This window comes from Terrapene carolina, unplaced genomic scaffold, assembly GCF_002925995.2.
Source record: "Terrapene carolina triunguis isolate 2854851 unplaced genomic scaffold, T_m_triunguis-2.0 Scaffold69, whole genome shotgun sequence".
NCBI lineage: Eukaryota > Metazoa > Chordata > Testudines > Emydidae > Terrapene > Terrapene triunguis.
Window position 1 is genome coordinate 14723126 of NW_020664420.1, and position 26338 is coordinate 14749463.

A 26338-nucleotide genomic window follows, 5' to 3' on the forward strand; every position below is an offset into this window, starting at 1 on the left:
AATCTCTATAGACCCAGCAAACTGCAGCAAAGGGTGAAATATCTAATGAAATGACATTGATATGTTCTTATAAGCATTTGAGTGATGCTTTTTTGACACATTCAGATTTAAAACAATCTCGTGTCCTAATTTAGGATAAGAGCCCAGGTATATAATTTTGCTTACATTGTTGTTGCCTCATCAGATTTACTCAGAATTGTGTTTTTTTGTTTTGTTTTGAGACATGCCATAATGTCGGGAAGAAACAAAATTTTACTAATTTTAAACAATAAGGGTGAAATCTGATACTTATCATGGCAACATTCAAATGGCAACATGGCAACATTCAAACTCATGAAACATTACAAACCTCATGAAGCATATACATAAACAAGAACGTCCCCTCGCCCCCTGGCAATCTCACTCAAAGAAAATGCAGAATGGTAGTAGGTCACCACTCTATCAAGATAGCCTTGGTAAAATGGTTTTAAAATGTAATGAAATATAAATTTCCATTGTACCAACTATGTACAATTACAAAAGAGTAAATAAGGAAGGAATCCCCCCCCCCCCCCCCCAGGTCAGATTGACCAAGACACTGAGGGTTTTTGCCTTCCTCTGCAGCCTGAGACACAGGTCACTTGCAGGTTTATACTAGTGTAAATGGTGAATTATCTGTAAGTTGTAGTCTTTAAAGCATGATTTGAGGACCTCAGTAACTCAGCCAGAGGTGAGGGGCCTATTTCAGGAGTGAGTGAGGTTCTGAGGCCTGCAGTATGCAGGAGGTCAGACCAGATGATCACGATAGTCCAGAGGTGGGCAAACTACGGCCCTCCTGCCCGGCCCCTGAGCTCCTGGCCCGGGAGGCTAGCCCCCGGCCCCTCCCCTGCTGTTCCCCCTACCCCGCAGCCTCAGCTCACGCAATGCTCTGGGTGGCAGGGCTGCAAGCTCTTGCCAGGCAGCGCAGTTGCAGAGCCGTGGCCTGACCCAGTGCTCTGTGCTGTGCGGTGGCGTGGTTGGCTCCAGCCGGGCGGCATGGCTGCCTGTCTTGGTGCTCTGGGTGGTGCGGCTGTAGCGCCACCAGTGCTCCAGACAGCGCGGTAAGGGGGCAGGGAGCAGGCAGGGTTGGATAGAGGGCAGGGGAGTTCAGGGTGGTGGTCGGGGGCGGGGAACGGGGGGTTGAATGGGGGCAGCGGCCGCGGGAGGGCAATCAGGAAGGAGGAGCGGGGGTTGGATGGGGCGGTGGGGGGCAGCGGTTCCGTGGGAGGTCAAGGAGAAGGGGTGGTTGGATGGGGCAGGAGTCCTGGGGGGACAGTCTGGAATGAGAGGAGGGGTTGGATTGGGCGGCGGGGGGTCCGGGGGCAGTCAGGGGACAGGGAGGGGTGGATGGGATGGGGGTCTCGGGGGGCCATCAGGGGACAGGGAACCGGAGAGTTGGATGGGGCAGGAGTCCCGGGGGGGCTGTCAGGGGGCGAGAAGAGGGGGGTCGGATAGGGGGCGGAGGCCGGGCCACACCTGGCTGTTTGGGGAGGCATAGCCTCCCCTAATCGGCCCTCCATACAATTTTGGAAACCTGATGTGGCCCTCAGGCCAAAAAGTTTGCCTGCCCCTGCGATAGTTCCTTCTGACCGTAAAGTCTGAGTCTAACCTCTTGGGGTTAACTTTTTTATAACTGAAACCAAAAACTTGCAACACTGACGCCTGCATTCAAATGTTGATTTATTTCCTTTATCTCAGATGTTATCATACTTGACTGCCTGCAGGAAATGTCAGTAAAATGGCAGTTCTTGTTGAAAGATCTGTAGAAAATGGATGTAGCGAGTGACTTTTTGGAACTGTTTTGTAAATTCACTTCTATATGTTATTTGGTAAATATGTACTTTAGTTTTCTGTGAAGTACAATTTTACTCTGAAAGTGGCTGTGTGTGTGTGTGTGCGCACATTAACTTCAATTTTTTCCCTTGGTTTACAAGTCAGATGTGTTGGGTGCTTTTTCTAGGAGACAATCCATTTTTTAAAATATCACACCTGTCTTTTTTGTTTGTTTAGAATGGCTGTAACTGAAAAATATTTTACTTTGTGAGTTTTGATGGCACTTTGTGTAGAGTCAGTTTCACTGTCTCCCAGGTATAGTAAACTTCCCCAGTTTTATGGAAGACCCATAAACAAATAGCTATAGGTGGGTGAGGAACATTAAAAAACAAAACAAAAAATAGTTCTAAAAATACTTGCTGGGGTAACAGTTTGTGGGGATTTCCTGTGTGTTAAACTTCTGTACCCCTTTCAATTGTCACTGCTGCAAATTCACTCTGAGGAAACAAAGTCCAACTAGTTTTTCTGGCTCTGAGATCACCAATAACTAAAGATTGTGTAGGCTAGACTTTGCTCTCACTTAAAATTTTGCAACCTCAGTCTTAATGTTGAAAAATTTAACAATTGGCAAAATTTGGGAAGTTAGACCATAATCTGTTAAGCAAGAGAGAAAGGCACGTCTACACTACAGACCTATATTGGTATAACCACGTCACTCAGAAGTGTGAAAAATACACACCCCTGAGCAATGTAGTTATACCGACCCCTCCTCCTCCAATAGACAACATTATGTTGCTGGGAGAGCTTGGGGAGGCGCTGTATATGAAGACAAGCCCTAAGTCTAGCTGTGCGCAACTACATCTGTGTTGGTTCTGCAATGATAACAGGAGTGGAGTAGTGTAAATGTCCTCTCCAAAAATGCATGCTTTTTGGAGTACAACAGAGAACAGATGTGAGGTGAATGCGTCGTCCGTCCCCGTCCCCCCCCACCCCCCACCCCCAATACCTGGCTTCCTTTGGTCTGTTCTTTTGGTAAGTCCCCATTCTCTCTACTTTCCCTCTCCCTTCAGTTAGGAGGTGGAAGCGCCTTCTTCCTGCTGAGCAAACCCACTTAGGATCTCTTATCCATTCAAAGTACTATTGTTAATGTCCAATATTCTCCATTGTTTCTGGTCTAGGAGAGACGTACATTCAAGTTGGTCGGATATGGTGGATAGACCTACAGAAGGCTTTCATGGTACAATTTCATAATACCAGCCAGCCACAATTCAGAAGTTGTACAAACAGATCCCCAATTCATCACAGTTGGATGTGGCTGCGAAAAGTTATAAAAACAGATCAGTGCTCACATGGGGTGTTAGCTTCTTTCTAAAATACAGAGTATTGATACTTTATAAGCAGATTCTTGTAAGGAAACGTCCATATAAAGAGGGGTAGTAGCTAAGCTAAGTTTTTCAATATATGGTGAAGTGGATACAGCCCTGGACTGGGACTCAGGAGACCTGGGTTCTGTTTCTGGCTCTGCACTGGCCTGCTGTTCTGTGGGGTAAGTCGTTTAACCTCTTTACCTCAGTTTCTCCGCCTGTAAAATGGGGATCATGATACTGACTGCCTTTGTAAAGTATTGTGAAATGTGTGGATGAAAGCCCTGTATAAGAGGTTAGCTCATCTTTCTTCCCTTGAAATGCAGGACCGCTGTGACCAAGACTGTTTTTAAAATAATCACTTGTGTGCATTTAGCCGGTGAGCAAGTCTCTTGCCTTCCAAGTTGGTTGCCTTCCAGAAAACTGTCAGCCAGCTCACATGTAATGTGAAAACAACACGCTACCACTTAAATAAGTGGGGGGAGGGATAGCTCAGTGGTTTGAGCATTGGCCTGCTAAACCCAAGGTTGTGAGTTCAATCCTTGAGGGGGCCATTTAGGGATCTGGGGCAAAAATCTGTCAGGGACAGTACTTGGTCCTGCTGTGAAGGCAGGGGACTAGATTCACTGACCTTTCCCTTCCAGTTCTATGAGATAGGTATATCTGCATACAATAAATAACTAGTAGCTACTGTAAATGCTTGTTTCTATTAACCATGTGAAAATTAAGATCACATAGCTCTTCAGATTCTGCTGTCTTCTTAATTATAATGTGTAATGGTCCAATTCAAGAGCTGGTTCGGAGGCATAATATATTTAATAAAAATCAGTTATAATTAATGTGTTCAGCACAGAGAACTAATGATCAAGCCTGTCAAATATGAAATTCATTTTGACCTGCAGGAGTTTAGGTTACCGGTGAAAATTAGTTTGCTGCAACCATACAAGAAGCCCTCAGAATCCCGCCCCTCTTCTTTGAAAACCATGTGGTCCAAATCTGACCACATCCTTTCTCTGCCTCCAGTTCCTGGTGTGATGGTTAGCCAATATTAATTTTATTCAGATATGGGGCTTTTTGGTTTGTTTTTTAAAAAAGATAGATACCGTGTCTCTTATATGCTGTGGGCTCCTATCCTATTGGTTAAAACACATTAGGGGCTGGTCTCCATCACTGCTTAAGACGATGTAACGTAGGGCTTGTCTACATTACATGCTAGATCGACGGGCAGCGATCAATCCAGCGGGGTTTGATTTATCGAGCACTCTCCTGTCAACTCCGGTACTCTACCAGGGCGAGAGGCACAGGTGGTGTCGACGGGAGAGCGTCAGCCGTCGACTTACCGCAGTGAAGATACACGCGGTAAGTAGATCTAAGTACATCGACATCAGCTACATTATTCACGTAGCTGAAGTTGCGTAACTTAGATCAAGTCTCTCCTCCCCCTCCCCCTCCCCGTGTAGACCAGGCCTTACAGTCGCTCAAGGGTGTGAAAAAGACACCTTCCTGAGAGACGCAAGTTACATTGACTTAAGCGCTGTCCACACTGGCACTATGTTGGCAGGAGATGCTCTCCCAGCGTCATAACTTCCACCTTTCGCGGAGGTGGAGTAATTATGCCAATGGAGAGCGCTCTCCCATCTGCATAGAGTGTCTTCCCCAGATGCACGATGTAGCACCATGGTGTAGACTTGCCCAAGGGGCAACTGGATCTTGTCCCAGGTTTTGCCTATTTGCTCTGAGAAAATCCTCAACTTGACATAGTAGCATTTCCTTCACACTGCAACTGAGCTTTGCAGTTACAGAAATTACTTTTTTAGCTGCTCACCACTTGGAAACTAGCTGTAGGAAACTGGTCAGGGTGATTTTTTTTTCTCCCCTTTCTCCCTCTACTAAATTACACTTAGATATGTAATTTTCCCCCTCCCTCCAGCCCTTCTCCCTTCATCTTGTGTAAGCCTGCAGTGCTGGAATCCTTCATGAATGCTGAATGTACTTAACAAAACTAATCCAAGTATAAATTTTGCAAAAATTCTCCAGATCGAACTTTTTTCATTTTGATACCTCTGCTAGGTAAAACTCTTACATTCTGTTGTCCTGGGCTGTTTTTCATAGAAAAACAAACACCCCCCCCAAAAGCTGTTCTCTTTCCTGTTAGAAAGACCAATCTATGTCGTAAAAAAACCAAAAGGTACATTCAGCCAGTTTCACAAGTTGCTGCTGATGAAGACACCTCTAATGGGACATTGATTTCTATTTTTCTGTCTCAAGTTAAATAGCTCTTGTACCTTGGAGACTTCTGATATTAGTTCAATTTCCTGTGCTGATGAGATAATAGACTTGGGCTTCATATCCTTAATGCTTCTGTTTTGTTGTCTCACTGCAGAAATGCTGCTTATTAGTTCAGTATAAAACTCTATTTGGTATTGTACTGTGATCCCAAGAGTGTTAAGTCACCACAGGAATCTTAGTGCAAGTTCACATTTATATTTGGTGTGATGTTTAGTAAAATGTTCTAGAAATGCCCAACGTCAGAGGCATCCATGCACAAATTGGGCTTTCCACAGAAGTAGTGGTTGGCCATGTGCCTCTTCTCCCCCCCCATCCTATAAATAGAAAACCATCTACTTCCTATAACAGCACCTCTCATTGAGAAAATGCAAACTGGCAGCTATGCTTATAGATTTATAATATGTTGACTGGCCTTGGCCATGCTCATGGGCTTTCTTCGCCACATCCAGTGTGCAAACACGGAGGTTACAGCTTTATCCTATCTGGCTTCCTCTTCATGCTTTTGTTTCCTGCAAAGTAGGAGGAGTCCAAGTCAATATGGTTTTATGCATGGTAAAACAATGTAAGGCCTTCTAGGATTGAAATTTTGGGAACTTGTTTGAGTGAAAGGTCCTAGGGGTTTTTGGTCTCTGCATACTTTTGTCTTGTCCCTGTGATGACCTTTTTGCATCTTTCTGGTGATTGCCTCTGGGATGAGGCCCTTACTGAGCCAGTTGGAACACACAATTGAGGAAGCTCAACTCCAATTAACACTACTGTGGTTCAGTGCCCCTCCCAAGTAGACTGTCCTACCTTGTTGTGTGGATGATGGGACGCACATGTAACAGTATGTTTTAAGTAAGGGGAAGACCAGGAGCTGCCAGAAGTCTAAATTGCAGAGAAGGGAACCACTCCCTTTTACTCCTCACCTTTTCTTGAATCTTCGCCAGTTTATGCAGGCTCCTTATTCCCTTTTTACTGTTGCTTTGTCCTGGAGTCCTCTCTGGGTTTCCTAATTTTGTTTCAAGATCGTGGTCCCTGGTTAATTTGTAGATGTGGCAAGTGGAGGTATATAACCTCCCTTTCTTAATGGGGAGGTTACACTTATCTCTCCTAGCTTAAGATTGGACCAGACAGAGGATGTATCTCCTTCTGGTCCAAGCACTCCTGGTTTTCACACCTGATGACCCTAGCTGTCAGACATACCGTTTGATGCTGGGAACTCAGGTCACAATTTCCCTAGGTCCGTTCCTGTCTCTTATTCCAGAGCCCTGGCGTGCTTGATCCATGGGTGCGAGAGTAAGGCTCATTTGATTAAGTATTTTGAGCACAGAAGGGGTGCTGTGTTGGTCATACCTGTGTCACAACTGTAGTATGCCGATATGGGGCTGTAATGGTTATTTCTTGCATTTGTCTTGTCTGCCACATTCCCTTCTGAAAGACTTAAAAGATTTGCGCTCCCTTCAGAGTGGAAATCACAGGTGGGTTTTTTTACCCACAGGGTCTCTTTCTTTAATTGAACTGGATTAAACTCCCATCCTTTTTGTTTTAGGATTAATTTATATTTTTGGCCACCTTTCATACTTGTTCTTATTTCTCAGTGATTGTTCTCCTGCAACCCTCAAGGGCTGTGGATCAGAAGTTTGATATTTAAGGTCACATTCCAATGGCCATTTCTCATTTAGGAAAATTGGGGAGTTAAGGGCAGTGTCAAGCGTACTGTGAATTCCCTTTCCATGGGACAAGTCTCTGTGTAGCTTTTTACATTTTTTGTTTAGACTGCCTGAGGTAGCTTGACTCCTTTGTTTCATATTAACTGGCTCAAAATGGGAATGCCTGTAAGGCCCTGTTCTTAGTCATTGGAAATGTGTTAATCAGTCAGCCAGCAAACCCGTAAACCACAGCGGGAGGGCATTCAAGCCTGTCCTTTTACAGAGCTGAGCGCATTCTTGGGTGGAGATAGGAAGCCTTAGTGAATGAGGCATATGAATGGGAACCTAATCTCATCTTTAAACTGGGAACTTGTTGGGGTATATGGAATACTGATCTTGCAGGTTGTTGCTTGGGTAATTATATGTTTGAATAGTGCCTAGCACAACAGCATCTCAATTCTGATGATGCCTCTAGGTGTTATTGAGACACAAAGAATTAACTATCATATATGCTCATCTTGAATTAAAAGTGGGATGTGTGTGCGTGGGTTGAATTGTGCTTCAAGCTTCCCTTAGTTCTGTTTGCACAGGTTGCTATGTAACCTGTCTGAAGAAAGTATGTAACATGTCTTACTTTCTAAAGTAAAATGTAAAATTTTGTTGCACTATAACTTCTTGTAATGCATTACTCTTAATGTGGTTATAACATTGATTGATTGGTTTTAGTCCACAAGGCAGAACCAGTGCTAGAATGTTTGGTGCCCTAAAAGTACTAACTGCACTCCCACATGTTGATTGTCTAGCAGACTTGGTGCATAAGAATAGGGTGACCAGACAGCAAGTGTGAAAAATCGGGACGGGGTGGGGGGGTAATAGGATCCTATATAAGAAAAAGACCCAAAAATCGGGACTGTCCCTATAAAATCGGGACATCTGGTCACCCTACATAAGAACTAGCCCAGTCTGGTGTCTACACAGTATTTTGGAGTAAGTCTCCCAGTTGGGTTGGCAGGCTGGGACTAGAAGGGCTCTAAAATTAGCAGTAAAGACAGCACTTCGAATTGCAGCTTGGGCTCTGAAGCTTATGGACTGTAATCGAGTCACCCCTTAATCTTTTCTTTGGTAAGCTAAATAGATTGAGCTCTCTGAGGCTATCACTATAATGTTGGTTTATTAATGCATGTTTATTAATCCTTTAATCACTCTTGAGACTCTTCTCTGAACCCCCTCCAATTTATCAACTTTCTTCTTGAATTGTGGACATCAGAACTGGGTACGGTACTCCAGCAGCGGTTGCACGAATGCCAAATACAGAGATAAAATAACCTTTCTACTTGAGATCTCTCTTTATGCATTTTAGGATTTCATTAGCCCTTTAGGCCATAGCATTGCGCTAGGAGCTCATGGTCAGCTGATTATTCACCATAACTCCCAAATTATTTTCAGAGTTACTGCTTCCCAGAGTAGAGTCCCTCATCTCATAGCCTACAGTCTTTGTTGCTAGATGTATACATGTGACTTAATACGCATAAATGTACATGTTGTTTGATTGCACCCAGTTTACCAAGTGACCCCAAAGAAACGCACTTGCTCCCTGATGATTCCCTGTTTATAATTGTATTTTGAGACCTATCGGTTAGCCAGCTTTTAATCCACTGAATGTGTGGGATATTAATTTTGTGTTCTTCTGTTTTTCAAATCAAAATATAGTGTGATACAAAGTCAAACACCTTACAGAAATCTAAGTATATTACATCTGCATTATATTACTTTTATCAACCAAACTTGTAATTGCCTTTAAAAACAAAATCAAGTTAGTTCGACAGAATCTATTTTTCATAAACCCATGTTGATTGGCATTATTTATATTGCCCTCCTTCAATTTTTTATTAATAGAGTCCCATATCAGCCACTCCATTATCTTGCCTGGGATTGATGCCTTGCATTGTATGAATGGAAGAACTGTTTGCATAAAGTCCCTTGGCATAAGTAGTTTTCCAGAGTTGTGGTATTTCTATATTTTCTTTCAGTGGAAATTTGCCTCACTCATCTCTCTCTAGGTTTAAAATCAAAAACGCCTTTACGGAGAAAAGCATTGCTGTGATTCATGTTGAGCTTTCTTCAAATTAAATGAGGTCTGCTGGCCTTTCACCTGGTTACCTTGGTAATGGAAATTTACTGTTTTGTCATTCATACTTCCTCATACTGATCGCTACTCCTTAGTTTCCTGGCTTCTTCACTTCTTCTGCTTAAAAGTCCATGTTTCTAAAAAGATAACATCTTATAGTGAAGAAACTGCATGTTTGGTAAGTTGGCTAGTTTTCATTAACTAGTCAGAGGGCTTTTCAGTATATCTGTATGAATTTATGAATCTCTAGTCTTAAGGTTGTATGGTGACGGTCTAATTTTAATGTATTGGAAATGAAGGTGTCTGTCTTGTATGAACAGCTGAGAAACAAACTGTACAGTAAAGGCTTTGTTATCCAGCATGTTGGGAGGATGAGGGGTGCCGGTTAGCCAAAAATTCTGGTTAACTAAGAGTTATACTTACCAATGGAATACCAATTTTCAAAGAATTGGAATACAGTAAAATGAATAAAGTATGAAATAGTATACAGGTACTCACCAATCCAGTAGTAGTACTGCACTGCAAAGTGGTTAGTTTCTTGAAGCAAACAGCAACCTACTGTATAGAAAACTTTCTTATGACACTACATATGACTATGGGCAGTGCATGGCATACACCCAGATAACTAAAAATACACTTAACACTAAAACTATACTGAACATAATTTAATTTTTCTTTGATTCAGAAGGATCTTGCAGTGCCTCAGGGTCATTATTATCAACATCAAATATCATTGTAGATGTAGAAGTTGTAGGAGATTGGGCTGAATCTGTAATAACCCTATGACACACCCTGGAAGCTGCTTTTTTGAATAAATCCCTGATATCAGCTTGCTTACTTGTCTTGTGCCTCTTTTGCATAAAAGTAGACTACAGAATTGCAATTGCATAACCTCCTGGGCAGTATACTAGTCCCGGTTACTAGACTGAAGATTTGTATTGGGAGATATCAGAAATGCAGGTTAATGGAGCTTTCTAGTTGATAAAGTTCTGGATATAACAGCTTTTACTGTACTCTGTAACGGAGCAGTTCTTGCCAATTTGAAGCATTCTGTTAAACTGTGTGATTTCATAATAAAGCAGGAACGCTTATTAACCAGTTGAATGTGTAGTACTGCACCTGGACAAGTAAAAGGAGAATCTAATTCTAATGTAATAAACATTGAAATTCATTAATATCAGAATGTTGTGAATGTTTCTCTTAATGTTTAGTTATAATAAAGAGCTGTTTTAGTCCATTTTGGGAGACTTAATTTTCCTCTGATCTTGTTTACACTATATTGCTGGAAGGATTTGTTGAATGCTCAAATACTATTTAAATAACTTCTCCGGTCTGTGCTGTGCTAAAATATTCATAATTTCATTTCAGCCAAACTTAGTGTGTTCTAGGCTTTTAGAAAAAGAAAGATCTTCATTTGGGTTTCCCAGTTGGCTTGCCTCCTGCAGGCTTCCCTTTGCCTGTGCAGAGCATGAGTTCCTATGGTACATGTCTGGAAGAATAGAGGTTGAGAAACTGTGTGGACATGAGAGTAATGGTTGCCCTTAATTAGCAGCAAACATCAGGAGAAATCTATCTTGAACCTTTCCCAATTTGGGGTCGGGGGTAGGGAGAGTGTGTATGTCCTTCTAGCAAAAGTGTATAAGATCAACAGAAGAAAATCATTTCTCCCAAAATGGACTAAAAATAACAAGCTCTTTACTCTATTATGACGAAACATTAGAAGACAAACTTACACAACATTCTGACATTGAAATTCATGAATGTTATATTAGGTTATAATTGGATTCCTTTTACTTGTGTATACACATACACTTTATTTATTTTTATATTTTAAGGTACTCTAAATTTGCCTCAAGTTGATTTGCAGGAAAAAAACAAAACTAATTTTCCTTAGTTCATAGGGAACAAAACTAGGTCTTCCAGATTATTCTCTGAAAAGGATAAGTTTAGGAATGGAATTACCTCTTCCTGACAGGGATATGGCACAGGATAAAGCATTATGACCCCTTCTCTCTTCATTTACCCCCTCCTCCAACCTTCCTCCCAACAAAAAACCCAAAAACTATATGCTCCAGCTTAATGAATTGACCAGTGTTCCTGAAAGGCATTAATTTGACTTGATGAAAACAAAGGCCCAAAACTTTCTGCCTGAAAATCATAGAAAAGTCTAAAAATAGAAATGGAGAGAGCAATAGTATCTTTTGTTTGGTGGTTTCTTGTTTGTTTTTTTTTTTTTAGACCAATTTTAAAAAGAAACCTATAGGGTTACCAACTTTCTAATCGTACGAAATGGAACACCCTAGCCCCGCCCTTTCCAGGAGGCCCCGCCCCTGCTCAATACATTTCCCCCTCCCCCCGTGGCTCACTCTCCCCATACCTCACTCACTTTCACTGGGGTGTGGGAGGGAGGTGAGGGCTCTAACTGGGGGTGTGGGCTCCAGGGTGGGGCCAGAAATGAGGGCTTCAGGGTATGTGGGGGGGCTCCGGCCTGGGGCAGGGAGTTGGGGTGCAGGATGGGGTTTGGGCTCTGGGGCGGGGTTCGGGTGAAGGGTTTGGGGTGCAGGAGGGTGCTCCGGGTTGGGGATTAGGGGTTTGGAGGGCAGCAGTGGGGGATCAGGGCTGGGGCACGGGAGGGGTGCAGGCTCCAGGAGGTGCTTATCTCAGGTGGCTCCCGGAAGCAGCAGCATGTCCCCCCCAGCTCCTATGCCAGGTGCGGCCAGGCAGCTCTGCGCGCTGCCCTGTCTGCAGGCGCCGCCCCCGCAGCTCCCATTGGCCGGTAGGAGCCGGAGGGGGGATATGCCAGCTGCTTCCTGGGAGCCGCGCGTCGCAGAGGCTAGCAGGGAGCCTGCCAGCCCCACTGCGTGGCACTACGAACTGGACAGTCAACAGCCTGGTCAGTGGTGCGGACCGGGCCGCCAGGATCCCTTTTCGACCGGGTGTTCTGGTCAAAAACCAGACACCTGGTCACCCTAGAAACATAGCTTGTTTATGTTGGGCTACATGAATGGTGCAGTAGATATTGAAATGGTTTTGCACTTTGGGGCACTTGCAGGAAAACAAATGTGTAGTTCATTTTATAACATGGAAAATGTGTATTAAACTTTCATTCCCATAATTCTGTAAATACTACTACTATATTTTTTAGTCTATTTTTTTTTTTAAAGAGAACTGGGTCTTTGCTTATTTGTTGTCCATTAATAGAACCTAGTTGCTTTTTCATTTTATTACTTTTTGAGACTGAAAAAAGCTAATTTTGAGCTCAAACGTGAATTGGTACAGGCTTATTCAAGCCTGTCCTCTGTAAAATGGCAAGATGAATTATTAAAGCAAAAAATGAAGTTGTGCAATCTGTTAAGAGGTTATAGATTTTGCTTCCTGCTAAAGAATAACCTGTCTGCCATTTTTAGGGCTGCAAGAGTATATAACTTCATGTTAATCATTGGTCAAAACAAAACTCAAATTGAACGTGCTTAGCAATAAAATTCAACTTGAACGTCTAACCAACATTAAACACTTCACGGTCACAGAACTCTACAAGCTGGATGGATAGACTGCATCGGTACACAAATGCACGCACACACACACACGCAGTTCTGAAAATTGAAGATACAATAGTTAGAAATTTTAATATTCTCTTATTCTTTTATGTATTAAAATTCTATGGAATTAGAGCAAAATATTGTATATGATTCTTTAGTTGATGTATTTCAACCGGTGTAGTTTAATTCTGAGTCCCGTTCCAGAGCCTAGTAACAGAAGCTCTTTAATGCTTCAGTGCAGGAGACACGAATACAACGCCAGGTTTTATTCCATTCCAGGGCTGGTTTTAAAGGGCTTGGGGATAGCACATCCAGTCCTGCAGTTGCTCAACTGCAACTCTTAACTGATTAAGGAGTGGCACTGGCTGGCATTTTAAGAAGACCTTGCAAGCTGTGCTGGCTGGTGGATATAATATTGCACTCTCAGGGCAAGGAGGATTAAAAAGGTTAGAAAATTCCAGTGTGGTGTTGGGATTACCGGGTATTTCTAAAGGAAGAAGGGATAGCTTTGGGGGTGAGGGCTTTTTTTTGTTATGTGAGAAATGTTTGGGGCAAATGTAGAGTAACAAAATGACAGGAGCGGAGTTGAAACCTGCACAGGGGTTATGAATGTATTCACCTTAAGATGAGCTGAATGAAATGCAACATAGGAATTGTCAGACTGGGTCCTAGCCAAAGTCCATTTCATCCAGTGGCCTATCTCTGATAGTAGCCAGTACCAGTTGCTTAAGAAGAAGATACAAGAATCCCACAGTAGACAGATGTGGGATAATCTGCCACCTGCATTAGTTCTCATCCTGGTCTCTAATAGATAGACATTGGCTAAAGACCTGAACCATGAGGTTTAATATCCCTTCTAGAAGTTTTGTTAGTAGTAACAGCTTTGAATATGTTTGTTGTCTATATGTCAGTGCTGATGGGTGAAAGTCAATCATTCTAACAATAGTTATGTATGCTGCTTTTACTTAATAAAATCTAGAGACTGAAGAGACTCTTTAGGTCCCCTTATTGATCTCCTATGCCAGTACAGGACTGTTCACTTTTGTGCTTCAGCCTATAGTCTTAATGTCTAATAGACACATTGTGATAGCATGGTAGTCCTGATTAAATTTTGAAAACACTCTTACTTTGTTAAATAAATATTTTTTCTTTGAAATAATGCAGCCCAGAATGAAAATCATTCACTGCTATCTCTAGAGATCTTCTGAGATAACCCATGTCCACACCTTGTTTCGGGTAAACTTTCATATAGCTTGTAAAATCTCAGGGTTGTTTCAGAAAGTTCCCAGGTATGTGACTTGTAAAATCTGATCTTTGGCTTTATTTTAAGAGCCAAATGCAGGGCAGAGTTGAATTATTGTGTTCTTTATGTGGACATAGACTGCTTTGATTTACTTGCTGGATGTTTAGTCCTCTAGAAATTTTGCTGAGGTTTCCTACACTGCAAAATAGGTGTTAGGATTGTATCTTCTACTTATAAAACATTTTTCCTTTTGTAAATGATACTGATGCTGTTGTCTGTTGCCTAACTGACATTTACTACAATTTATGTCACTGTTTTGAAATGTTTTGTTTTGACTGCTTGATTTAGAACAATATTAAACTTTGAATTACAAGGCTTTTATAAATGCACAATTTGTGCAGCTGCTGTTCACCTGTTCTACAATGTGTGATGATGGGAGGCGCAGCCATTCCAGAATGTAACTAATGGGGAGGGGGAGGGGAGAAGAAATTTTGTGCAAGTGAATAAGTGTATTGTTAATGAATGATGAGAGTTTGCCTAATCAGCTGTGGATGAGAACTTCAGGAGGAAGATAAAGGCTCAAGTATAGGAAATCTTTTTGATTACAACTGCAGATATGTTACCTTTCTTTAATCAAAAATGTTGGGGGGGGGGAGGGTAGGAGACCAACTTTAAATTAACAATAATTTTATGAGCTTGTTGTTTTGCTCTCCATTTTATAAAGGAGACCCCCATAATTAGAATAGTGCTTAGCTTTTTGTTATAATTTTGTTTTGTTTTTTGTAATTTCCCTTGCTATCTTCATCAAGACTGAACCAAACCACCTAAGTTCCTAGGTATGTGCTCCTCTGCTAGAGAACTGTTTTTTCTAAAAAGGCTTATGTGTAATTGAACAAGATATCAATGAAAGATTTTACAAAAAATTAAGTATTTTACTTTTTGGTAAATTGCTATATTTTTGTTTGAAAGTCATCTTAGAAATGGCTTGGCCTGTAACTTATTCTTGCAAAATGTAATTTAAATTAAACGTTACCCAAATGGAGCTCTTAAAGTAGTTATTACAATGTCTTTGTGCATTGTTTGGATGTTATCACATTTTGCTCAGGTGAAGAACCTGTTTTGGGGAGAAGGAGCAGAGTGTCTGGTATAGGACAAGAAATCCCCAGGTCTGTGAGAGTGAAGGAACCAAACCCTGCCCCTCTGCTGTTAATTGATTTATCTCATTAGACTGACCTAACACTTGGTAAAGCAACCCCCATCCTTTCATGTATTTATACCTGCTCCTGTATTTTTTTTACTTCATACATCTGATGAAGTGGGTTCTAGCCCACGAAAGCTTATGCCAAAATAAATTTGTTAGTCTCTAAGGTGCCACAAGGACTCCTCGATTTTTTTTTTTGTTTGTTTTTTGGTTTTTTTTTTTTTTTGGTCTAATTGTCCATCTTGGCAAGAAAAGCTAGCAACTTACCCTTTTTGGGTCCAACTGCCCAACGAACCTTACTGGCTCCATGCACTAGACATGCTCCTGCATGGAGTAGACAGAAAATATTGGCTCTCCTGGGGCCTGTGGGGAGAAGAGCCTTAAAAACATGGACATCTACAAGCAGATTGCTTGGCAGTTGCAGGCAAAGGGATATGACAGGGATTAGCAGCAAAGTTATGTGAAAGTGAAGGATCTGCACCAGGGATACCACAAGGCCAGGGAGTGTAACAATAGATCTGGTGCTGCACTGTAGACCTATGTCTGCAAGGAACTGCATACTGTACTTGGCAGAGACACTACCACCACTCCACAGAGCATTGTGGATATGTTGGAGGAATATAGAGAGAGCGCGATCTCTTCTGTGAACAGTCAGGAGGAGGAGAAGGGGGGAGACATGGCAGGGGACTCCAGCTGTGCCCAAAGCCAGGACCTATTTGAGGTGTAGCCAGTCCTGCCAGGCGAGTGCAGATGAGCCTGACGAAGGAGAAGGGAACTTGAGTAAGTGTGTGCGCATGCATTTTTACAGTGTTTAAAGATGGTGCCTAGCCCATGTCTCTCTCTCTGTCACTCTAGTGTGTATATATAGATACAGTGCCAATATACATTGCCACTTCCCTATACTCATACCTGTGGAATAATGATTGAAATAAGATTATAGCTTCATGCAACTGAAAATCCTCTTCTCTTCCCCCATTTCTCCTTTCCCCTGGCAGGGGGTATGCATCCTGGCTGGGGCTGCAGAGTGGTGCTGTGCGGAGGTGCTCCAAAGCTGAAGTGTTTAAGTATTTCTTATTAGAAGTGTTTATGGGAATAACAGAAGAGAGTTTTTGAAACTTACTTTTCTCTTTCCCTTGCAACTGTAAATCCGATGCTATTTCTGGCTAGGGTGACCAGATCAGAGAGAGAAAATATCAGGACACGGGGGGTGGCGAGCAAAAAAAAAAGTTTCGCTGCACACGGAGGGCCCCGGGCCAGGAGTGCAGTGCGGAGCCTGCTCCAGCCCGCGGGGCAGCGCGGTGGGTCCGGGGCGGGAGGCGCGTCCCCCCGGGAAGGAGCCGCAGCCGCTGGAGCACAGCACAGCCGAGAGCGGGAGGGAGAGGCGCGGGGCTCCCCGGCAGCAGCGGGAATTCGGCCGGCGCCGCCCACCCAGCCCCTGCCCGCTCCGCGCTGCCCCCGCCCGGACCCACCGTGCTGCCCCCGCCCGGACCCACCGTGCTGCCCCGCGGGCTGCAGGGCTGGAGCAGCCTCTGCGCTGCACTCCCGGCCCCGGGCCCTCAGTGTGCAGCAGCCCGGGGGCCGGGCAGGAGCCCTCTGGCGTGGCGGGGGGCTCAGAGCTGAGCCCCCCCATCTCCCTCCCTCCCTTGCCAGCCCCTCTTTGCCGGGTGCCGGAGCTGACTCAGTAGCTCCAGGATCCAGGCGCCGCCGCCACCACCCTCTCTCTACAGGCTTGCGCCGCCATGCAGCTGCAAGCCTGGGAGGGAGGAGGAATGCCGCATGCTTGGGGAAGAGGCGGGGCCAAGGCAGGGATTTGGGGAGGGAGCCAATGGGGGAAGGAGGGAGCGGAGCCGGGGCTGCAGACCCTGGTTGACCTACTGGTCCAAAAATCGGTCTCCACCATTTGCAGTCCTTGGAGAACCACGTGACGTTATGGCCCCCATGTACACATCAGTACTTGTATGACTCCATGCTGTGGGACAGCAAGGAGAACCACAGCTTTACATACGCTGACCTGTGAGACCACAGTTGGTGTATGTGTAGCCACAACGGACTATGTTTGTGCACTCAAATGGATGTAAATGTTTACTCCTTTTCTTATTTTAAAGTTTCACCCCCATTAATTTGTTAAAAAATTGTATAGCGTTGGATGTGGTTTTTTTTTTTTTTTTTTTGCATATTGGTTTTTCTGCACTGTTTTTCCACTCAATAAAAGTGTATTTTTGGAAAATCAGATTATATTTATTAGTTTTACAGCAAATATTGCAGAATGCAAACCATACTTGTAAATGCACACCGAACACCACATAATTGATAGCTTCAGGAAAATACCCAGTCAGCCATAAACATACAGTAATCACTACACTGTTAGACGCACCTAAAACTCCAGCACAGAACACAACTGTGGCTGACTGCTAAAGTGCCTTATAGTGATAGACTGAGCTCCTTGAGGCTAACAAAGAGAAGGTTATAGAGAGGAATCAAGTCATGTCTTAAGTATAGACATGGGGAAAAAATGTTTAATAATTATAGAACTGGAAGGGACCTCGAGAGGTCATCTAGTCCAGTCCCCTGCACTCATGGCAGGACTAATTATCTAGACCATTCCTGACACGTGTTTGGAGATTTTTAAGAGTAGGTTAAACAATGATGGAGATTTCCACAACCTCCCTAGGCAATTTATTCCACTGCTTAACCACCCTGACAGTTAAGAAGTTTTTCCTAATGTCCAGTCTAAATCTCCCTTGCTGCAATTTAAGCCCATTGCTTCTTGTCCTATCCTCAGAGGTTAAGAAAAACAACTTTTCTTCCTCCTCCTTGTAACAACCTTTTACATACTTGAAAACTGTAATGTTCCCTCTGTCTTCTCTTTTCCAGACTAAACAACCCCAATTTTTTCAATCTTCCCTCATACGTCATGTTTTCTAGACCTTTAATCATTTTTGTTGCTCTTCTCTGTACTCTCTGCAATTTGTCCACATCCTTCCTGAAGTGTGGTGCCCAATACTCCAGTTGAGGCCTAATCAGAGCGGAGTATAGCGGAAGAATTACTTCTTGTGTCTTGCTTACAACACTCCTGATAATACATCCCAGAATGATGTTCAGTTTTTTTGCCACAGCATTACACTGTTGACTCATTTAGCCTGTGGTCCACTATGACCCCCAGATCTCTTTCCGCAGTACTCCTTCCTAGGCAGTCATTTCCCATTTTGTATGTGTGCAACTGATTGTTCCTTCCTAAGTGGAGTATTTTGCATTTGTCCTTATTGAATTTTATCCTATTTACTTCAGACCTTTTCTCCATTTTGTCCAGATCATTTTGAATTTTAATCCTATCCTCCAAAGCACTTGCAACCCCTCCAAGCTTGGTATCATCCACAAACTTTTGTAAGTGTACTCTCTATGCCATTATCTAAATCACTGATGAAGATATTGAACAGAACCGGACCCAGAACTGATCCCTGCGGGACCCAACTCGTTATGCCCATCCAGCATGACTGTGAACCACTGATAATTACTCTTTGGGCTCTTCAGATTAGCAAAGAACAGTAAAACAATACCATGACTGGGAAGTTGAAGCTAGACAAATTCAGACTGGAAATAGGGTGTACATTTTTAACAGTGAGGGTAATTAACTTACCTATTTGAACAGCTTACTAAAGGTTGTGGTGAATCACTGAACTTTTAAATCCAAGATTGGATGTTTCTCTAAAAGATATGCTCCAAGAATTATTTTGGGAAGTTCTATGGCCTGTGTTATATAGGAGGTCAGACCAGATGATCACAATGGTCCCTTCTGGCCTTGGAATCTAAGAATTAACCCATTGTTGTATCGGTCATAAGTGATGATCTCTTCAGCACTCTTTACTGACTCATGGTGCTATTTAATGGTAGTTTTGGTAGAGCCAGGTAGAAACTTGTATTTATGTTGGGAAAAGCAGACTATGTAAACCTATTAATTTATCACTTTTGAAGGTCTCAAAGTTATATATTTAAATGCCTAAAAAACATACTCCACTTGATTTTTGTATATCAATAATGGCAGTTACAAGTGTCTTTCCTATAGTTTATCCTTGTCCTGCATTACCTAAAACTCCTTATTACTGAAAAGTGCATTCCTTTATGGAGTGGTGCCTTTATTGGAACATCCGTTTTTAAAGACATGCACCTGAAAGCCATATAGTGAAGAAAGAGTGTACTTTTTGAGGTCCGATCAGGAAGAATGGTGGGACAAGTCTTTGTCTTTGAGGATTTACTTTCATGCAGTTTTCCCTTCCAATGTGAGGGAAGCAGAAGGATAAGATTTCAGTGAACGCTGCTGATCTAGAATGTCATGTGGCACATACTATCAAATATCATATTAGTTAGGGTGACCAGATGTCCCATTTTTAAAGGGACAGTCCCATTTTTTGGGACTTTTTCTTATATAGGCGCCTATTACCCCCCCCCATCCCATTTTTTCACAGTTGCTATCTGCTCACCCTAATATTAGTATTTCCTCTATTGAGGAGACTCATGCAGAGGCAGTGAATCAGGTTAATAAACTTTTGGCCATGCCTTCTATGCTGAAAATCATTTGGTTCCCCCCTCTGCTCCCCCCACCCCAAATCTTCCAGTTCAAACTAGCACAAGATGTACACCCTTTGAAGCCAACGAAGAGACTCCAGCTGACTTCAAAGGAAGTTTGATCAGGCTTTTAACTTTTGACAATCTCATAAGAACAACACATGTCCTTGTAAGATTGGTTATTGCAATTCCTTCCTAGGAGGATAATAGTACTTCAGAGGGTAGCAGACTGTTTAGCTCATTAATTTGAATGACCACTATTGTATTATTTCTGCTTCTCTGTTCGGTACATAGAACTTAAACTTCATGTTCATTTAATAATAAATTAAAAAAAAAAGCAAATATGCTACAATGTAATACAAAGTTCACCTTGCCCCTTGCAAACAATGGGCATATCAAAAGTATCTTACTGGCTGATTAAACAAAGTTGTGATTTGTTTGAGAAGTCAGTATAATTACACAACCTGGACCTTACTACACTTTTTAAAAAAATTGTTTCATGTTTCTATGAAAACTGTAACCAACTTCAAGTGCACCCATATGCGATACCTATGCTTTTTGGGGGACAAAGACCGCCAGGTCTGAGACCTTTTCTCTTTCTTAGCACACAGTGGGAGAATCTTTAGCACTATGCACTGTCTCATGTGTTCATGTGTGTGCTTTCTTTTAAAGATGCCAAGAGAGACTGAATACAGCACAAAAACTCCACAACAGTGTATTTAAAGCTTCAATTTAGTACATCTCTTGAACTGGTGTGCTTTGGGAGTTGCTGAGTCCCATCCATTACTTTAACTTTCTTCTTAGGAGAATTTCAAAACACTTGTGAGTGGAATGATACCTTACATAGTGGTATTTAAGTTTAAGGAGGGGCAAAATACCACCACAGCATAAAGCACAGTCTCCTGCTGACTTTAGACATAATGGTGAAAACCTTAAATAACTGTTGTGAGTTCAGGTAGCTGTCACTATAAAGTCGTCTGTGACTGTCCCTCACTACTTATCAACCTTTATCATGTCTTTAACAATGATGCCAACGGTAAGCCCTCAGTTTATCCCACAATTATTTCCTGGCATTCTTCCACGCCTACACCCTTTGCATGAAAGAATCTTGTGCTTCTCTGCACAGGCCCCACCCGTTCTAAATTGAAGTCACTCCTGAAGACCGTGTCTGTTCTAATGCCTATAAGAAAACTATGGACACCTCCATGCTTGTAAACAAATTAGGATATGTAAAATACACCCAGTTCAGTATCTGTTAATGTAACTGTCGGTTAGTTGCCCACCCACTGTATTGATCACTTTCCCTGTTTAGACGGTAAGTTCTCTGGGGAAGAGATCATACTTCCTCAGTTTGGAAAGCACATAGCAGGCTGTGAGTGCTGTTGGAAATCAGCAATAATAAAATGAAAAGTCAAAAACCCTGTAAGCTTTGAAAAGGTGTATAAATTCTCAAGCTTTTGGTCGTGAGACATCCTAACTATTGAGAGGAGGGGGATTACAAGGAAGCTTTCCCTGCAGGCAGGTTCTACCAAAACAGCCTCTCCTGTGTTTCTTCCTTTGAAGCATGTGACTCTGTCTGCTGTCAGAGGCAAGCTAGTGGTCTGCTTTTAGAATGGACCTCTGGCCTTCCTAATTATGTGGAAGTCTTAAATACAGATTTAATGGATGGATTCACTTTGTCAGCTATCTAAAACAAATTGAGTAGGCATAATATGATCGATAGTACAAACCTGTGAGAAATTCACTGCTTTTTGAACAAGCTACGAGCAGCGGGCGTCTCAGTTACAATAACGGAACCTTAGGGTCATCCATTACTATAAGCTGTTTGCAGGTAAAAAGGTGAAATTGACACACGTGATGGCAAGACCAGTTTCAATGGGATCTTTCTCAAAACTGTTTGTTTGTATTACCATAGCACCTAGGAGCCAGGCCCCAAGCAACATTTAGTTGGGCACAGGGCAAACTCATAACAATGGGCTGCCATTCCATCCACACAGATACAGAGGTACAAACACACTCCCCGAGATTATACACAACACTAAGTCAAACTCAAATGTCCACAATTTAGCCTGACTTTTTTTTTTTCCTGTCATGGTGAAGGGCTTGTGGCCCTCTTGCCAGGCCCCTCCCTTGGACCAGGCCCTGGTAAAGTGTATCCATTTTCCCCCTCTTCCTCCCACCCCCCTTTACTTGGGGCCTGCCTAGGAGCCTTAGTCATGCACCAGGATGGTGTACAAACACCCCCACTCCCACCACCAAGTGTCTGCCCCAAGGAGCTTGCAGTCTAAGGCGAGACAATAGGTGGATACAGGCAGATGGGGAGTAAAAGGGAACAGTGAGATAATATTGCTCAGTATGACAGACTGGTCTTAGCACACAAGCTGCCTAACTGTTACCAAGGGTTTTGTAGGCATTACTGCAAATGAGAGTATTTTTAAGGAGGGGTTTGAAAGAGGATTCTTTTCATGTTGGTGACAACCTTTTTATTTAAAAAAAGGCTGGCCAAAACACCGCGCACAAAAAAAAGCGGTGTCAATATTGATGTTCAAAGACAGTGGAATGTGTCAGCATGATCGACTGCTGTGCAAGGTGATGAGCTGGTAATTTGCATTTTCAGAAACTGCCACACAGGTCTTTGAAAAGTAATTTAAAGCTTTGTATCTGCCAGAACACAGAATGTCCTTTATTTCAGTGGTTCTCAACCTTTCCAGACTACTGTACCCCTTTTAGGAGTCGGATTTGTCTGGCATACCCCCAAGTTTCAACTCACTTAAAAACTACTTGCTTACAAAATCAGACATAAAAATACAAAAGTGGCACAGCACACTATTACTGAAAAATTCTTACTTTCTCATTTTATCTGTATGAAATTTTAGTTTGTACTGACTTTGCTAGGGCTTTTTTATGTAGCCTGTTGTAAAACTAGGCAAATATTTAGATGAGTTGATGTACTCCCTCGAAGACCTCTGTGTACCCCCAGGGGTACATGTACCCTTGGTTGAGAGAAACTGCTTTATTCCTTTGCTTTTGGGAAATCTATGGGGCGTGAGAGGGGGAAATTGGAAATCAAGATAAAAATACTTGAAATTTTGTACCATATCTAGATCTCATTTGCTGTTTCTGTGTTTTGTTTTTCTTTCCTCATGCACTGGTACTACTAAGTACACATTATTTGATAAAAAATTATAAAAATTTCACTATTGGCAATTAATACCAAAATAAATGTTGTTCTTTTCAAAATCATATGGCCTTGTATTGAAGAGATGAACTTGAAATCTGAGAACCAGGAATTCCTGTGGAAATTCTCTGGATCATTTGAAATGTCAAATGGCCCTGTTATGCAAATAATCCCTCCTCACCCCTCCTTTTCAGTGCTCTGGCAGTTACTTATTCTTGCCAGCTTTTGCTATGGCTGGACTAAGAGCCCTTCATGTCTCTGTTTGGCACTGTTCTCTGGGAGCTGAACTGTGTAGCTCCCTCCATAAGGCTTCCAGAGTTTAACCAGACTCCTCCTATTCAGAGACTGACAATTCTTTCATGTTTGGGAAGTAGTGATCCAACACCTTCAAAAGGTCACTTGTATTTGCATGAGTAAAACACCTCTGTTTTTTTCTTTCTTTCCTATTTTATTAGGACGAGTCTCGACTCCTCAGAGTTAAGGTTGTTTCTGGCATTGATCTAGCAAAAAAAGACATCTTCGGAGCCAGGTATGTGTGTTGCGTTCAGCACTTGTTTAAAATTTATAGTACGGGCACTATAGCAATTTTGTAGCTGTTTATAAACACAGTGAAAGATTCTGTGATGTGATCGCAACTGATGTAGATCATGGGATGTCTGTTAGGAGGCTAGCAAGCAATTTAGTCTCACACCCTCTGGAATAGTCCCTCCCACACCACAGAGTACTCCAGTTTTCTGCCTCTGCAATAGGCACCACACAAGGAGGCAGCTCAAGCTTTGGTAGTGGTTTTAGATACTGTATTTAAAATGACTTTTTTTTTTCCTTCCCCTCTGATTTTAAGAGGGGCAGAAGGCATGAAGGATGCAGTAACTCACTTCAGTTTCTGATAAAACACCACTCCTACTATTGGTTTCAGCAGCAGTTGTGCTGGTGTTTAGATACAGAAGCCTGATAGGATTGTTGCACTGTGATTTATTGGTTGGTTTGCGTGTGGGGGTTTTTTTTTTTTTTTGGGTGTGTGGGGGCATTAGGGTTAGGGCAGTCAATCTTATCCAGATGTCACTGGTACAGTTCCTGTATCCTCTGCCTTTTAAAAAGAAAGTGGTTTGAAGGGTTTCTCCAATCCAGTCCATGTGGGAGAAGGCTAGGAAGTGTTAATGTGAAAAAAGCATGGAACAGACCATGCTGATATTTTTGCCAAATAGGAAGCCTTCGCACTCCACATGAAGGGCCTGTTTAATAAAATGCAGATTTAGTGGAGTGAAAGATTTCAGGCTGAGGAGTCAGCATTTATGCAAAAAGAACAGGAGTACTTGTGGCACCTTAGAGACTAACAAATTTATTTGAGCATAAGCTTTTGTGGGCTACAGCCCACTTCTTCGGATGCATAAAATGGAACATATATTGAGGAGATATATATACACATACAGAGAGCATGAAAAGGTGGGAGTTGTCTTACCAACTCTGAGAGGCCAATTAAGTAAAAGAAAAAACCTTTTGAAGTGATAATCAAGATAGCTCAGTACAGACAGTTTGATAAGAAGTGTGAGAATACTTACATGGGGAGATAGATTCAATGTTTGTAATGGCTCAGCCATCCCCAGTCTCTATTCAAGCCTACGTTGATTGTATCTAGTTTACATATCAATTCAAGTTCAGCAGTTTCTTGTTGGAGTCTGTTTTTGAAGCTTTTCTGTTGCAAAATTGCCACCCTCAGGTCTGTTATTGAGTGACCAGACAGGTTAAAGTGTTCTCCTACTGGTTTTTGAATGTTAAGATCCCTGATGTCAGATTTGTGTCCATTTATTCCTTTGCATAGAGACTGTCCGGTTTGGCCAATGTACATGGCAGAGGGGCATTGCTGACACATGATGGCATATATCATATTGGTAGATGTGCAGGTGAACGAGATGGTGTGACTGATGTGGTTAGGTCCTATGATGGTGTCCCTTGAATAGATATGTTGCAACCATTTATGCATTTTATGCAGCCATTTCACAGATTCCCCCCCCCCCCACACACCTGCTAAGTGTTTCAGGAATCACTGGAATATGCAGGTTCACAGCTCAGTTAGGGTGAGAATTGCAGAAGTTTTTCAACTGAAGACCAGTGGCTGGATGAAGAGAGAGAGCCAGCCAGAGGGCATAAACCAATTTTCACACAAGTGGCTGCTACCTGTCAATCAACAGAAAGTGAGCAGACCATGGTCTGCACTGATATAACCTCAAACAGGGTGACAACTGGCAGAAATGAAAGCTGTGGTTAAGTGTTTGTGATTTAAAAATTATGGAAAGGCCACTTGGCTTACTTCCAAGTTCTTTCCTTTTAAAAATTATATATTTTAAAACACTTTTTGCTCCCAGCCTAGGCTTATGGTGCATGCACTAAACCAGTGGTTCTCAACCTTTTTTCATTTGTGAACCCCTAAAAAATTTCAGATTGAGGTGCGGTTCCCTTTGGAAATCTTAGATGTAGTCCACGGACTCCCAGAGATCTACAAACCACAGGTTGAAAACTACTGTTCTCTGGTAACGTCAACCTTTCCTTTCGCGGATCTCTTACATGTAGATTGCAGACCTCCAGGGGTCCGCAGACTACAGGTTAATAATCACTGCACTAGACAGCTCAAGCTACAACTTGCAGTCCTGAAGGAGTGTCCACTTAAACATAAAAACACTCTCTGAGAAGTGATATTTCTTGAACAACCGTGCAAATTAATAGGATGGGCATATTTGAGAATTTTTGGAGTGTGCCTAGAAGGTAAACAAATCCCAACCTCTGGCAGACGACTGATAGTGAAGGAGTGAATTCTAAAGCCAAGGACCCTTCACGTAAATCATTTAACGAGCAACCCCCTTTTCAAGTCCCCTTTAAACTGAGTAGGTTCTAGCTTGAGTATCCCTGCTGACCTCAACCATGTTGCATGAGGAGCGAGGTAGTTTCCAAACCATTTAGAGCTTTTTAGGTTAAGACCCACAGCTTGAATTCCACCAGAAAAGTTACTGGCAGCCAGTTTAGCGCTGACTGTAAAAAAGTGGACTCCCTTACTGCAACTAACTCTAGCTTCTTAATGTATTAATGAGCCTCCCTATGGATTATTTTGTGTTTCTTTAATTATGCTAAACTCTAGTCCATCCATTTGATTATCTAGTTTGAAACTACTAAAAAGCAGTAATTGAAGGTTTAATCACCTCTTGATTTTTTTTTTTTTTTTTTTTTTTTGTGTGTGTGTGAATCTTGCAACAAACGTTCCTTTGGTAGATGTGTGCAGAATGTGGTAAGACGAAGCCCTTTCTTTCTCCCCTAAAATTGCTATTTGAAATAGCTTTTGGCTGCTGACTATAAGCAACAAAAAAGCTTCTCATGTTTGGAAGTGATCAGATACATAGTGCTTGCTGAGTAGATTAGAGA

At 42.4% G+C, this 26338-nt stretch overlaps 1 protein-coding gene across 3 annotated transcripts in view; it reads left to right on the top strand.

The window, feature by feature from the left end:
• NEDD4L (NEDD4 like E3 ubiquitin protein ligase) overlaps positions 1-26338 on the top strand; it is a 336647-nt gene that overhangs the window by 64314 nt on the left and 245995 nt on the right. For all 3 annotated transcript variants that reach the window (XM_024217469.3, XM_024217470.3, XM_024217471.3), the window contains exon 2: positions 23383-23456. In XM_024217469.3, coding sequence (XP_024073237.2) covers positions 23383-23456 — 74 coding nt within the window. The remainder of the gene's footprint in view (positions 1-23382; positions 23457-26338) is intronic.